This window comes from Gasterosteus aculeatus, chromosome 14, assembly GCF_964276395.1.
Source record: "Gasterosteus aculeatus chromosome 14, fGasAcu3.hap1.1, whole genome shotgun sequence".
Lineage (NCBI taxonomy): Eukaryota > Metazoa > Chordata > Actinopteri > Perciformes > Gasterosteidae > Gasterosteus > Gasterosteus aculeatus.
The window spans coordinates 5,118,837-5,135,892 of NC_135702.1; the positions used below are offsets into that span (position 1 = coordinate 5,118,837).

Below are 17,056 nucleotides of genomic sequence, written 5' to 3' on the forward strand. Positions count from 1 at the left end.
TACATGTTTTTCGTAATAAATCTGAGTTTACAACGTCAGCAACTATTGCATTGCCATTACATTTCGTGCGGACATTTACGCTCTCATGAGATTCGACTTGAATGATCATCTGACATTTCCTCCATGCTGATGTTTAACTTATCCTGTTAAATATCAGCATCTGCTCCAAGGTTTGCCACACAATCCAGTTGATTGGCCACCCAATCCAATGGGTGTTGAGATGTTCTCCTTTAACATCTCAACCATTGCTGTGAAACTGAATACAGATGTTCATGTTCTTTGTTTGAAGAATTAAAAAAAAAACTCGTCTGACTTTTTAGCAATGGGGATCATCCAAAATTCAATGCGTTGTTTTATGACTAAATGCCTGCCAAATATGACATTCCCATCAGCCTCGGCTGTACGTTGTGTTACGCCCTGTCACTTCTTTCCTGTATTTTCTTAAATAAACTTGCAGCATCTCCTACATTCACAGCACATTAAATTCATCTTTGTGTTTTGCTTCAATCCAATTTTTCCATGTGGGTAATGAGACTGAACCCGAGATGCGAAAGATGGAGAACGGAGCGGAGAACGACCTCACCGGCCCTCAACCTGCTTCGATTAGGATCCATCATGGGCTGAATGTGTACGACGACGAAGAAGCTACAGTTGTTTGGTAACTCTGGATGGCTTACAGATGTTGCGCAGGCAGAGTGTCCTTCCATCCTCCGGCTTACAGGCGGTTCATCATCGATGGCTGCGGCTTTACCTCCGGGGGCTGGCAGCGGGCAGCGGCTCAGCCTCATGCAGCCAAAGCTGGCTGTCTGCTCCCAGAGGTTGGAAGCCAATGCTGAAAAACACAGCTTTTTAAAAAAAAATGTTTGGCTTTTTTTCCGATGAGCCATTACGCAACAGCATCTGGGCAAGGGGACCTTGCGAGAACCAGCCCGTCTAAAGCAGGGGTGACACATGAATACCCCCCCCCCCCTTCCCCCCACCCCCTCTTTATGGGATCAAAACACGAAGGGTATTCCGGTTTGATTTGTTGATTCAGTAATAGGGATTCCCCCCTCACACCCCACACACACCCCTCAGACCCTCCACCCAATTTCTCACTCTCATATTTGTATTTGCTAATGACGTTGAAATCAGGAATCATTTTGTATTCTCGGTAATGATGCACATCTGGTGGATGCCATCTGGCCATGTAGCCGTCTGATGAGCTTGACCATGATTATTGAAAAAAAAGAAAAAAAGAAAAAACGGAAACATATAAATGTACACGCCGGTTTAGGCTTAGCAAATTTTTTTTTTGCTAGATTAGTGATGTACTAACATTTGCGAGCACAGGAGGTGGCGTGTGTGTATGGAAGAATACATTTGGTACGGTAGTTAAGTGGTTTGAGCGTTTTAAACGAGTTTAGTTGGGCAGCAGAAATAAACACTTTGATGTTCCCGTATGTAACTTGGCGTGGACATTCAGAGATGCATTTTTCTTGGAAGTCATAACACATGCAGCCCAGCGATCACACATCGTAGGTGTGGGACAGGAGAGACGATGACGCAGGAGGAAGGGCAGGACCAGATGTTGGTGATAAAATACCCAAAAGGTCAGGGCTGTACCGGCACTGATGTGACACCTGTGGTAAGGCACGAGCTAACATGTTAACGTTGGCAAACAGTACAGTCGACTGTCATCCAGTCTTCGCCATGCTGTCTAACTCAGTCTGCAGGCCAATCAGACGGACCGAAATGGCTGTGGCAACCTTTCTTATCATTTATATTCCTTTACAATCCCCACCGTTCACTCCACTGTCAAATGCACCTTTCCATCCCCGTCTCCGTGATGCGTGAATTTGACTTCTTCATGAAATAAATGAGCAAAATGGGAAAAGACTGACAGTCAAAGGGAGACGGAAAAGTCTAATCGCTAATGAAGGGCGCCTTTCGTGAAGTGAATATCAAAGGCTTTGTCAGGGAGGAGACGGCACAGCGCTGCAGAAGCGGCCTGTGCATGTGCACACACGCAGCACGTGTACGAACATACAGCCTGTACTGCATGGATACCTCCGTCCCTGCAGGAGAAATACAGTGAAAACACATTGGGGTCTCAGAAACCAGGACCTACATTACAGTGAAAAAAACCCCTGTGAACTCAAATACAATTGAATCCAACCTCACACGGCGGATTTGAATGTAATCGTTTACCCTGGCAGTTAGAAGCAGCGTCTTTCTGCGTGTTTGATTGTTGCTTGGGGACGTAGTTGGACAACGGTTTCATGAGAAAGGGGCAGAAATGTACGCGTCTCGGGCGGATGAACGGCTCTGCAGGGAGGAATCGGTGCAGAGAACACAAGTGGCTGCCGCATCGGGCCATTAGTCTGAAGAGCAGGAAAGAGCCGCGGCCGTCTCCAGACGGGCCGTGCACCAAGCAAATGTTAGCAACGTAACTGCATGTTTGTGTGTGTGTGTGTGTGTGTGTGTGTGTGCGTAGAGGACGTGGCCGGTGAAAAGGTACCCCAGGTACAATGAATGTGGGGGCAGCTCTGCATCAGCACCAACAAGGTCACAAGACACGGGTGGAGGAGAAACCTGGTGGAGGGGGTGGGCGGGGGGGAGGCATTGCCAGTGGTCTACCCTTGGGTGCTGTGTGTTGCAACCCAGACCAAACTTGTTTTGGCACAACGGGTGTTGGATGTTTGCATGAATAAACATTAGACATAACACAGTGACGGAAATATTCCTAATAATATCCGGCTTTCATTTGATGACAACATCAACAAGCAAGCAAAAAGTTGTGTATGAACTTGCAGCAACTTACAGATGCAATTGATGTCAGGATATGGCAAGCTAGCTTTAGGTAACCTTTGGCTGCTTATGTAAGCGTGGAACAGAGTGAAAACAGATATATGTGGTGTATCTGGTTATTTTCAGAGAATATCCTGCTGAATAATTCCACTTTATTACTCAAGATTTGATCTTATACTTCACGTTACAAAAATACAATTTATTAACCTGACCTACATAAAACTCCTGTACTGTTGTGCTAACATCAAAGACTCGAAGATTATATTTTCAGACGCGCCTGTGATTTATCCCCAGCTTCTGATTCTACTGAAATTGTTCGACAATTTTTAAGCATTTTCACCCCACTGGGACATACAGACACAACCTTAAAATAGAGGCAATGTGAACCTCATGGTCCCAAACATTTAGTCTCGGATGGATCGTCTTTTCTTTGCACTCGTATCCTGCAGTTGGTGTGATTGTTGTGTTTACTGTTCTTGTGATACACACACAGAAATAGGGGCGAGACACAGATAGTCGCCCTGCAGGCAGACGTCTTGAGAAGGTGTGTACTGTAAGTCCAGCGTGTCAGTGGAGACAGGAAGCGCTAACTAGGAATTTAGCTCATTAGCTCTGTACATTATTAAAAGTGAATTTCCCCTCTCAACACATTCCTCCATCCCCATTGATATTTAGATGACTATGAGTACATTTAGTACTAACCTGCAGTAACCTGCATTGTGTTTGCACGGTGCCCTCAAGCTGAACTCCCGCTATAAAGTGATGACGTGTGAGCTTCAAAATGACAGGCGATACACTATATGACCTTTCGTTATGGGCTTATTACGATGATCTACTTTATACGAGACACATCATATCTTAAAGAGGTCCGTGTAAAACATCGTGGCATCGTATTAAAGACTCACAGTGACCCTGAGTGAGAATTATCTTTTATATCTCTATTGGAAAAACCCATGAAGCACATTCATAACGGGAATTGCATAATGAGATGAAAGCAGGGGAATGGTACGCTGACCTCCAGCGGTACAGATGTTGGCAGAGGGAAGGGAGGGGTGGGAGGTGGCGGCCTTTGCACTGGTAGCTGGAACATCTGTGCACCACGTGTTAGTCTGGCTTCATCATTAGCACGATGAGGAGGTCAGATCACGTAAACCGACTTTTTGCTGCTTGCAGGTGATTTCTGTCGGCCACAAGAGGAAGGAAAGCTGAGAAAAGACATAGTAAGGTCGTCATCAGGTTATTATTCATACATAAAGTATGAATGGACGCGTTTCGCCTTCGGGATCCAAATGCAAATATATATACGAGGCACGTGCCACTCTTGATAAATGCGACTTCGGACTGACCTCCTGCCGTGTCCTGCATCGCGTGAGAAGGACAGGGAAACGGGAAGGAACCCTCTGCCCACCGCGTCCACAAGGGTGGAAGGTTGAGTGCAATCCATCAGTGGGGATGCTGTGAAAACTCATTTTCTTGAAAGCATCCTCGTGCTTATAACACCAGTAAACTGCGGCACGCTGCCATCTTCCCGCAACCGCCGCCTCTGAAATACAGTGACAGTGGATCCACTCAGCTGGAGCCTTTCTGTGTGTCTTGATGTCCGTCAATGGGGTTTACAGCTGCAGAGCCAGAGGGGTTGCTTTTGCTTTTCCATGTGATGTCGTGTGATGTGCTGGACTGACTCTGAGTCATCCTCAGTCCGTCTTGCCAACGCAGATTTATTGCAGGCTCTGGAGAGAAAGCAATATATAATGAAGAAGAGGAGCATCTACTGTCCTTATTAAACTGATGTACTATTAATGAAACGGTGTTGCTGAGTTACAGGAAACACGGTGCGGAAACAGAACGCTCGTGGACTTTCGTAAAAATGTGCTGTTTTATTCCATCCAGGACATTTTTTAGTCTTGTATTTTTTAATGATATCAAATATGGAGCCACGGCTTCTTAATACATCTACATGTGTTTAGATGGAAGAATATTTTGATCAGCAGTAGTAGATTATAGTTAATGATATGATGTGGTAGACAAGGTCTTGAATTATTGAAATAATAGAGCTGGAATACCCCCAAAGAGATTCAGCAGCACAAAATGAGCACTGCATTGGAATCCTCTTCCTCCCCGTCGGCTGAATGTTAACCAAACATTTCCAGATAATTTAGCTCTGCTTTTGTCTGGCTAGATATTGGACTATCTTCACTAGCCACTAGTTTATTTTGGCCCTCTGCCATCCTGTGCTGTGCAGGTGCTGTATGACCAGCTTGTATGAGCCTGAGAGTTGCTGCCCACAGCTTTCTGAACGTTGTTTTGGCTCAACGGGAACTAATATTTAAACTGCGACCTCTTATTTAGGCGGGTGGCAATGAAATCAGATATCGGTCAGAGAAATCGCTCACATCGCTCTGCATCATTAACATAGGAAGAGACAAATCATGATACATGTCAGACGTTAAGGGCTTTGGGCTGGAAGTGACGTGGCTCGTAAACCAGCACGGTGTCTTCTGTCTGAATGAGTTCCTCCTTGCCTCATGTCCCTGTGCTAATCTATAGGTTAAACTGACCCGGGACACCTCATCTCCTGCCGCCTGCTCCACCAGCTCCATCCCGCTGGCTCATTAATCTGCTTATAACCAGCTGGTGATATAAATAGCGCGGGGTTGTGACAATGACAGCGGTCTAAAGGTGTTTCGCCTTTCTTCAGCCGTGCACAAAATATCTCATGAAATATTCATACTTATGTTTATAGTCCATTGTTAGCATGCTAACGAGCTAAACTAAGTTGATAACGTTGTACACGCTAGCAGAATGAGAATGGCTCAACTGTAAATCTAAAATCACTTTTGAGATTTGAATCGGAAGGAGATTTAAGTTGCTTCTGTCACTAGATATCTAGAGAGTGTAACAATAATTTACGGCAGCTTCCACTGTGCCTACAATGTGTGTGTCACTTTGAAATAATAATTTGACTTCAATACTATCTACTATTTTATTCATTTTTCATTAGTCATTTTTAATCTCACATACAGACTGATTCGGCTGCTTCTTTGACTTACGATGTCCAGATCAAAGGAGGCATGCGGTTAAAAAGTCAGAAGAAATAAAATTACAGATTGACAAACCTCTAAAAACAGAACCGCCATTGGGCACCAGCAAATCACACTTGACTAATAAGTAACAGACGAGGTAAATCCACCCGGGGATTATAAAAGCACCAACAACCAGATTAGGTCAGTGAATCTCACCCCCAGCCATGTTCGAAGTCGCAGTATTTTTTCAAACAGGATCTGTTCTTCCTCTGGGGAAATCAGAGTTTCCGGAGACGAGAGCAACAAACCGCTCGGACACCTCCGGCTAACACTTGAAGCTAACAGAGTCTGAAGTGTTGCTGGTTTAATGTTGCCTCTACGGATGTCGAGCCCGATGAGCTAAGTGAGTCATTAGTGATGGATTCATTAGCTTGAGATCGAACCCGGGCAGCTCGCCATTGTTTGCTTCTTAATTATTTATAAGGCTGAGCTCGAAATACCTGAATTCAAACGCTTACTCCTGAGTCTTTTTTTGTGTCTAATAAAAGCTGAAAAGAAAGAGAAACAATTTAAGAGAAGATATTTTCATGATTTCACCTCTTTAATCTCCACTGGAGACAGTTCAGGGTCAACTTCTTACCATCCGCATCGCATCCGAAACAAATAAATCACTCATAAAGAAATGGAATGTTTCATCTGGAGGGAACTTGATTCCAAATGGTCCATCAAACATTAAGGGACCCGGGCGATACGGGCCGGAGCAGGAGGTTCCTGTCCCGCCAAACAGAGAACAACATAAATACTGCATCGGTTTAGAGTGCTAATTAACACTGCTACGGCAATCCAAACCAGTCGAATGCGTCAGTAACAGATTTTGTATCTTGATGAAAAAAGCTACGTCTGCTTGGGGATGTTCTCTGGACCGATGCTCCACAGCCGGCAGAATGCGACTTTTCTACTTCAGCAGCTCAAGTTCACATTCAGGTCTGTCATCTTGTGTCCAGTGAGAAGCCTCGTGTGATGAACGTGTGATGAACAGGCATTAGGGCCTGTATTTGTGAAAGTAAATGCATATCATTATTACACGGAGCCTGACTTGTGAGGATTACTCGTATTGATCGTCAGTGAGCTGTTTTATGTTTATTCATTGGTCAATTACCCCCGGTCCGATATAGTTAAGCGTTTAAGATGAAGAGTGACTTTCTTCTTCACCCAAAACGTGATCATTTGATGGTGTTGTTGTTGTTGTTGTTGTTCTGGGCCAGTATGGGATAAAAAAAAACTGGATTCACGGCATGAAATATCCCACAACACGAGACTCTGCCGGTGGCAAATGACCTTGGTTCCTCCTTGACCACCACTGAGCTGAACACCTCCACCCTTATCGCACCACGCGGATCTGCTGCAGTGCCTTCATCAGGGGTCCCTGCACTCCTTTCAACGCCTCATCTGAGGGTCCCCCCCCCCCCCCCCATCGGCGAGGGCACCACATGTGGTGGTGCAGGGCAGTGAGAAAGAAAGGGAGAAATGCAGAGAGCCGAGTGAAAGGTCGGGGGGGGGGTTTAGGAAGCCTGGATGACGACGTAAGAGGTAACCGCGGGATGTAGCCAGTGGGACTAGGGGACGGGCCTAGAGAATTATGGGGTTGAGAGGAGGAGTCGTCAGGGAGGCTCGGACTGAAGGAGGAGGCGACGTCACCGGTTACGTCTCTACGCTCCTCTTTGCCCTCCAAAACGTTGCGTATTCATCCAAAGTAATTCCCTTCTCTCGGCCCCCATGAGCAGACAGACGGACACTTGTCTGTCTGTCTGTCTGGGAGCTAGAGTACTTCAGATCACTGTGGATTACCGTGGGATTTTCCCAAACAGCCCCTGAAATCTCTGGCTTTCAACGTTTAGGCGATTTAACCTTTCGGAGCCGTAATTAACATTTAGATTCCTCTGGTACTCGGCCAGAAGTGACGCAGCCCTCGTTTGCTTTTTTTTTTATTACTCCGGGCGTTTCACAACGATTCAGACACGATGGTGTTGAAAAGCCGAACCTCGCATGATTTTGTGTAACCTGAAGTCACACTATTGAAATGTAGTTAACTGGTGATCATTACTCCTCAGAGAGAGAGAGAGAAACAACAGCCACAATAACGCAGCAGATATATTAAAAGTAATAATGCAGACTGAGAGAAAGATAAAGACACGATCTGTCATATAATACACAAAGTTCCGTCTTAAAATAGTGAGAACATAATAGATTTCCCCCTTTTTTTATGTCTATGTAATTGCTCTACAAAATTGTTTACGAATATTTCAAAATTGTTGTGGAATTCATCAAAAAGTTCATGTGGATTTTTTTGTTGTGGGTTTGTTTCCTGTTTTATTTTGTATCTTCCTGCCTCTCTTGTCTCTGTGTTAACTTCGCTTCCTGCCCTGGTGTGTTTTCTCCGTCCTCTGTGATTGTTTCTTGCTGTGTCCGATCCTGGTCCGGTTATTCTACTTTAATAAAGCATTTTTGTTTTGGAAATCAGGTGAGGAGGTTCTTTATGATTCTATGAGGATGTTTCAGTCTTGATGTTTAAGCACTGTGGTTTGGTTTAAACGCCTACACACACACACACACACACACACACACACACACACACACACACACACACACACACACACACACACACACACACACACACACACACGTACACAAACATAATACTGGTAAACATTACTTTCAACAAGGCTGCATTGGTGGTCCATGAATGACGTCATCACGGGATCCACGGACGTCAGTAAATCCATTACTAAAAACACTTGCCAGTCCTTTGGGATTACTACGCGTATAGTGGACCCAGTGTAAGTCACAAATCTGGCATTAGGCAGCGAAAGGCTGTCAAGGGGGCCTGAACACCTGATCCACTATCTAGGCTGATGGGTCCTCAGGGCGAACGAGCCTGACTGGATCACGACAACTGACCCACAACATATGTTGCTCTGAACTTTTTTTTTTTTTTAATAGGTTTGAAAAGCACTGTCAAAATGTTATATTATGTATAAAATAGGTCCTTAAAGGTTTCAAGCACTCGGTGGCACAAATAGGGTAAGAGTTGAGAAAACTAGACATGCACGAAGAGTAAAATTCATTATTCATGTTACCGCATACTTTTATTTGAAATGTAATAGATGTCAGTGCCTCGTCTTCAATGTATGTTAATGGAAGACGCTGGAAGACGCAAACGTGTTTCTTACTCTGTCACATATCCGCACAGAGATGGATTCTTGATTCCAGGTCATTGTCACTGAGCTCTAAAACGATTTATTTGTAATAACACTTATTAGTCCTCTAAGTTAATACGGAGCTGGGTTTAATGCAGGTTGGGTAAGCAGCACTACTGCATTAGGAACCAACTCCTATTGGGTCTCAACCCCAAACTACATGATGATACCGCACAGTATTTTACACATTTTCTGTCAAGAAATCCATGTGGGAAAAAAGGGCAAAGGAGTCTGAACGAAAAGACCTTAACCTTCACCACCAGAAAATGAAAATGCATGAACAGAAACAAAATTACATTGTCAAATTAGTTCAATTAAAAAATAAATCTCAAACATGTTTTTGCTTGAGCTGCTTCATCGTCATGAATAAATATATATGTATATACAGTATATATATATATAATATATACACATATATATAGAAAAAATATATATATGTAATGTATATAATGTATATTTTAAATTTTTTTATATTGTGAGGAGCTGTGATATTGTTTTATTTATATTCATTCAGACTTTTTTTCAGTATATAATTAAGTGTTTTTTTGTGAAAACGTTACATGAACCTGCTCAGAATTTCAATGAAGGGGGAATTAGGGGCATGTTGCATATGGAGGACCCTTTAAGGTAAACAATTCATCCGCTGATCAATTTGTATTTTTATTAACTGGGTCTTGAAAGAAATATTATATATATACGTCAACCCTATTACTAGCTGGGCCTGCACGCAACTTCAACCTCATTTTCTTTGAGGAACGGCAGCTCATACAAGTGTTAATCAGCAGTAGTTTACTATTAATTCACGATGTGCGCTTAAAGGTTAAGTGCAGCTGTTGCCTTGTGGCTACATAATCTGTAAAGGTTAACCAAGAACGCAGCTGTGTGGATCTAATTAAGATATGGTAATGCCAACCGTCACATTACCCCCCACCCCCCTCTACTAACTGGATCGATGCGCTCAGGCTCTTCACCACTGTCCTGTTGCAACGAACAGCAAGTTAAGACACACGCATTGTTCTGCAGGCTTTCAATGACGTATGGAAAAGCTTGTTCACATGGTAATTGTTGCACTAATTGACATATTGGTTTTCAGCTGCAGTGGCTTCTTGTCTGTAATGGTTACAGTTGCTCTCCGAGGAAGAGCTTCCATGGGACATTGTGTTTTTACATTTAATTAATTAGGCTGCTTGTTTTGATGAGTTTTTTTTTTTACATCATACGTCTTGTCGACAAAGCCCCGTTCTGGTCTCATTTTTTTTGTATACCAGTCGTTTTTGCTGATTGAGTCGACCTTGTTCTCAGCTGGTCCCGATCCAATAGCCTCAGCCTCATCCCCCGGGTCCATGATACCCTGATAGTCTGGAGACGGACCAAAGCTTGCAATCCTATTACAACATGCATCTTCCCAGCCCCAATCATGGTTTAATTAAAGCAGTCAGTCATGGGACAAGAGTCCAAAGAGGACAAGTGAATTAGTAGTCCCGTCTGGCCCAGGAGGCGGGAGGTTTTTACTTTTAATTTGTGTCAGTTATTGAGCTCGGTCTCTCAGATGTTTCAGTGACACCAAAGGTGATTTGCAACTTTTACCTCCGAGATGGAATAAGACTTCTTTGGAGCCTTGGACACCACACATGATCTATTCCAGTATACTTATTATGGTATAGAAAGTAAACAACGTGTTTTCCATCAACACATTTTAGAAACAAACAAAGCTTCTCTGAAGGAAAACAAAAACGCAGTATACATTGAATGACTCGCTGAAAAAAGGGGCCATGCGGGGCACTGAAACACAATGCTGCCATCCCGGCCGAGGCTATTTGTGGCGTGAGCATTGGCTGGCAAAGCGCGGGTATGTAATGTTTCATGTCCAGATGAGGTATTGACTGTAAGCAGAGATGACTGGATGCGATCTTAAAGACACAATGCAATTTCAGCAAGGCCAATGAGACCATCACAAGGAATCAGGAACACATTTTATCATGCGGGAAGCAGAATATTAGGCTCTGCATTTTCTTGATATGCTGAACTATAAAATAAAAGCAATATTAAATCTAACTGGGATCCTTTCAACGTGAGAAAATATGAAGTGTATTTAACTGTGGATCGTAAAATGCCAAGCTGTATGAGGTTTAGAATCTTAATATGTATTTTATTTTCTGCAATTTCCACTATTTGATGCAGTAAATGTAAGATTAAAATCCCTGTATCTTACGTGTTTTACAAAAAAAACATCACAGCTTTAGTAAAGAGATCTGACCAACCTAAAATAAAGGATTCCCTTATAAAAAAACTGTCGGATCCATGTTCCCATTAATCTTATGCAATATGTCAATACCCCTCGCTGCCCCATCAGTTTGTGTAGGGGAAATTGTTTGCATGCCAACTAATCCGATCCAAACACACACACACACACACACACACACACACACACACACACACACACACACACACACACACACACACACAAGTTAAGGGATGTCCTTTTCAGTTACGATACCATTTAGATTATTACATAATAATCCACTACCAAACATGTACATTATCTGAGCCAATGTCCTCTCTCGTTGCCATGAAAAGACTGAACATGTGGTATTGTTATGATAATGACGCCTCACTGAACGCTGGTTTTTGGCACTTAATGGTTTCTTTTCACATGGTCATGAAATCAGGTTCTAAATTGGCTGCTTTACAATTATTTAAAATCTGACTGGAATGTTAAGACTACAGATATATAAACAGGTAGTATTAATGTGTAATGTTATTTAAATGTATATTTGTTATATAAATATAGTATAGTAAAAACTTTGGAGGTTGAAGGAGGTTGCTCTTATATAAGACCTTTACTTCATTTTTACTTTAATCAACTCAATTAATTAATTCTGGCGCCCCGACAGCTGGGAATGAATCATATAATAATGTTTTGTGAGCTGATGAATTGATTTAACAAAGATGTTGCATTCTTTAGGAGAGCTAACTCTTCACAGTATGCAGACTGGTTTAATTGAAAAGCACCATGCAAGTGTTTTATTTGAAGGGTCTCATCGCCTTGTCATGCATGAATAAAGCGTAGGTTGCTTCTATCCAAACAAGTGCTTAAATATTGCAACTATACGGACAGTACAACATATCCGGTGCATTCTCCCTCCAAATGTTGGATCTAATTCCACAACACCTTGAAAGGTGTGACTTCCTCAAGATGTTCAACTAGTTTTCACGAAGAGGCTCAAACTATGATCCCAATCTGTTTCGCCGTGTTGTCTTCTATTATCTCTCCTCGGTGGGAAGCAAACCTGCAGCCAGCCGAGCCACGAGGCTCACATTATTATTATATTATTATTATTATTATTATTAATATATTAATATATATATATATATATATATATATATATATATATATATATATATATATATAAACATGATATGGATTTATATATATATATATATATATATATATATATATATATATATATATGGATATATGGATTTATATATATATATATATATATATATATATATATATATATATATATATATATATATATATATATATATATATATATATATATATATATATATAAATCCATATCATGTTTTTATTAACTCCATTCACGCTCTGCTCCACTTGTGCACGGCCGGATCCACGGTGACGGGGCAGGGACGCGGTATCCTCAGCCACATTATGTAAATAAGGTGCAGGGGCATGTGCCAGTTAAACCGCAGTGCCGTGCGAAGTGAGACAGGAGCACAGAGCTTTGGACGGCACAAAGCCGGGGCCGTCGGTAGATGGCGGTAACCCAAGAAACCTGATCCACAGGGCTCGTCGGGGACTCTGTCTCAGTTTGCAGCACTCCCACCGAAGGCAGAGGAGCTGAACAGTTTGAAGGGCATTAATAACAGAAGCAGGAGAAGAAGAAGAAAAAAGAAACCAAAAAAATAAAAAATACCCCAGGAGAGCGCACGGCGGCTCCTCCCGAGTCCTTTGCGCGCAGCCCTCCCGAGCCGGACACGGAACGCTTCATTTGCCACGAAAGAAGACAAAAAAAATCAAAATAAAAACGGGACAACTAAAGACACCATGGAAGACAAATCGAATTCCTTCTCCAGCAACAAGGAGGACAAAGCGGATGGGAATAATGTTTTTCAGAGGCAAGACTCGATACAGAAGAACAACGCGGGGAGCCAGAACACGAAGGAGCACAGCAACTCGGTGGGCTTCAAGGGGGAGCGGGAAGAGGCCATGGTCGGTTTTGACGATCTGGACGAGGCGGCCAATCGACACGGTTTCATGCAGAGACAATTTGGGGCCATGATGCAGCCCGGTGTCAATAAGTTCTCCTTGCGCATGTTCGGCAGTCAGAAAGCCGTGGAGAAAGAGCAGGAGCGGGTTCAAACGGCCGGATACTGGATCATTCATCCGTACAGCGATTTTAGGTAAGGGCTGGAAAAGACACCTGCTCATCCCTGCCTGCCTCCCCACCCCACCACCACCCCCCCCCCCCTTTTTTTACCCACCCCTCCCGTCACCCGAGGGGGTCTGCAAGCTATACACCTTCACACATAACGCTCTGTCATCGGCGCGCGCACAGACCGCCCCGACGCGCTTACACGCTAATCTACCTCCGCGTTTATAAGGAGTCTTTGACTAAACGTGCCCGGTTCAGTGTGTGTGTGCGCGCGCGCGTGTGTGTGTGTGCGTGTGTGTTTCATTGCGGCATTTTTATTATGGTAGAGAGGGATGCGTTTAGGCTGCAAAGGTGTATCGGGGAGATGTCCTTGGAAAACGTGGTGAATGTCAGTTTAAAAAAACGCACGCACGCACACACGCGCGCGAGCGCACCTTGTCTGGTTGTTTCACAATTACCGCGAAGTGTCGGGTCCTCATCATTGCGACATGTTCCCGTGTGCTACGAGTGGGCGGGGGGAGGCAGCAGTACCTGGACACAACGTGACAATGCCATTGCACCAGCCGGGTTGTAAACATTGTCGGCGGCGGTACGAGACGACGGCGGCCCGCGTGCTGAAAAGAATGCCAAACCGGTTTAGGGGGGAAAAATGGCCGTGTTTTGAATCAATCCGTCTTGCAAACACTTCAGACAGCGCTGATGATCTGAGTGGCATGTTTGTGAAGGAATTTGTTCCTTCTTGGTTTGTCACTAAATGTCACAGTGACACGATTCGTATTCCTTCATTGGCAGGTCATTTCTTCACCTGAGCACATATCCTGTTGTCCTAAAGAGTGGTAGTGGTAGATGCGTCCCCCATATGATCACTAGCTGGGATGAATAGTGCAAACGGGTTTAGACACACCGCTTCTAATCGGCCTACATTTGCGTAATCTATCCGTGACACGGCGCGTTCGTATATGGTAAACAAATGAGATCAGGTGCAGGACTGGTTCGCCACTGTGGCGTTTACAGGTCACCACTCATCCAATAAGCACGTCGTCTGGCCCGCGTCTCTGCACCAGTGTCCCTTGGCACAGCTTGTCGGTGCCAAGGGACACTCGTTTTCCATTGAAGCCGTACGCGTGACGCGCCAGGCCGCGTTGATCCCGCCGCTTTGACGCGGAGCTGTCCGCGGTCCTGAACCCGGATCGGGCCCGAGGAGGCAGCGCCTACGCTCCGCTCTGCAGCTTCCATGCTGCTGCTCACTCACACACACACAGCTGCTGCAGTGTGCAAGTTAAATAGTATCCTAAAGAAATGAAAGCTGCAATTCCACAGCTTTTCCTTCTTTTTTTCTTATATACTATACTAGACCATAGTGCCCCAAGCAAGCCCTCCACTCAAATCACAAGAATGATCTTAACCCGCCCACACAAAGACTTGGTTATATGCACACATGCCCATGCGCTCACACAGATGCACGATGGCGGTGGGTAAGGAGTAGCAAAACACAACAATGAGTTTAGCGATCTCTGTAAATAATTATGTAAGGAGATCGATCCCCCCTGAAGAAGATGGCCTCAAGGTTAGACATGAACGATACAGTGATTTGATTAACCCTTTTCACAATTGCTTAGCTTTCCTGGACTGTATTTCTGATTTAGTTTGAGATTAAAAACCCCATAATGGGAGATTATTCATTGAACGCGTACAGATGTGAGACATTTTGGGCGAATCCACAAGGATGTTTGCTATTTAACCTCTGCTCAAGGAGACTGGCCCCTTGTTTATTTCCCAAACTAAAAGTTCCCTAAAGATCCTTCCTCATGACATTTTCCAAAGGGCATTTATTTCACAGGAAGTCCTTGTCCTTAAGCCACTTACGAACAATACAAGCCCTCTATGCCCGTAAGATGGCCTCGTTGATTGTTCTGTGAAGTTATATATGCCCAGCGCTTCAAGCTACCCATCAAGCCGGTGCATAAACGACGGGGTTGCAAGGGTACACTTAGTTGGGTAGGTCCCCTTTTACTGTAGCTTATTAAATGGCGATCTAGTTCTCTACTCTGCGGCTCAGGTTAAAGTTAATTATGACTAGCTGCCACAGCATGTGACTGGTTTTGTTTTCGCATTGAGAGTCTGTGTACGCGTGTCACCATAGCAAAATGTGGTTCTTGTCGCAGAAACTACCAGAGGGCTTTGCAGTACATTACAAGGTGTTTGTATGTCAGATTCTGTGGTCCTGATAGCCACACTCACTGTGCAAGTTACGATCACAAATCGGGACGAGGCGCAAAGTTGGGTACAAAATGAAAGACAAATTTTGAAGACAGCTGTGGTCTACAGGGGGAGGGTAATGGGGGAGGAGGGACACTAGGCCTATGGTCCAATTTGTGTGATCCCATTTGAAGATGCCCCCTTGTTTAGGTTTGTTTATAGTGCATGTGTCCATACTGCAAAGCTACTGCAGAGCTTTGTAAGACCAAATAGCAAACCCTGTTTGGTCTGTCAATGAAACTCTTACGTAAGTAGAGTCCAGGAACGGCACCGCCAATTACGCCAACGTAAATTGCTGTGTGGGAGTGTTCGAAACTCAATATCCAAGATATTCTGTACACAGTCGCTGATTAAAGATTAATGGCACGTTAGTAATATTCATTATTCATAGATTTTCAGAGAGGCCTCATGCACGACCTCATATACCTCAGGTCATGTTGAGGAGAGGCTTTTGTCGATAAATGGTTGGGTTTATCTGGATTTTAATGCAAAGGGCGGACTACCAGAGCCTCAGGTGAATGTGGATTTAAAGTAGGGACGCTTGCAAAGCTTCTAAACCAGGAGTTTACGAGTGCATTGCTAGAGAAGGAGGTGTATTTACAGCTGGATGCACATGCCCACAGCTACTGGTGTAACTGGGTGCTGCGTGCCTTCTCAGAGCTGGAACATCGAAGCAAGAGCTTCATTCAGTGATGTAGTGAGTGCTGGACGCATTCTGGACTGCCCCGGCACACTTTGCACGGTTCTTTAAAAATGAAAGGGGGCAAGTGAGCACTTTCGTATTTGAAGTTCTGGAATGCTCGTTTTTTTCAGAGAGTCTTTAGCTTAGTGGATAACTCTCTGTTTTCCCTTTTCTTATTTTAATATTTTTGTAAGAATTAGAAACCGTATGTTTTATTCATTAGACAAGGGGGTGTTTTAAAGGTCATTTACAGCATAAATGCCACCTACACAAGTCAGGAGTGAAACAGAAAGGATGTGGGCATGGAGTGGGTTTTTGATTATATTAATATGAGTGGAAAACAAATCCCACATCTCCATTATTTGAAAAATAGCAATATTTGATGGTTAGCAGTCTTTTTATTGAGGAAGCCTAGTTTTGATCGAACAGTCAAACCCTTAATGACTTAATTTGAAGTATTTTATTTTTCTCTGATTTCTTTTTTAAACACAGACTAATTGAGATATTTAAATCGTGTTTTATGGATTCATCTTGTATTTTTTTTGTCCTTGTTTCCCTCAGATTTTAATTTTTTCAATATTAAGCATCTGAGAAGAGGAATCATAGCTGAAGTCATCGCTGCAGCCTCTTATCACATTTAAA

General features: G+C 43.6%; 1 protein-coding gene across 1 annotated transcript in view; it reads left to right on the forward strand.

Annotated features, from left to right (window-relative positions):
• Positions 1-12,798: 12,798 nt before the first annotated feature.
• The window catches only part of hcn1 (hyperpolarization activated cyclic nucleotide-gated potassium channel 1), a 56,388-nt gene continuing 52,130 nt past the window's right edge, over positions 12,799-17,056 (forward strand). The window contains exon 1 of the mRNA XM_040197739.2: positions 12,799-13,501. Coding sequence (XP_040053673.2) covers positions 13,146-13,501 — 356 coding nt within the window. The 5' untranslated portion in view covers positions 12,799-13,145. The remainder of the gene's footprint in view (positions 13,502-17,056) is intronic.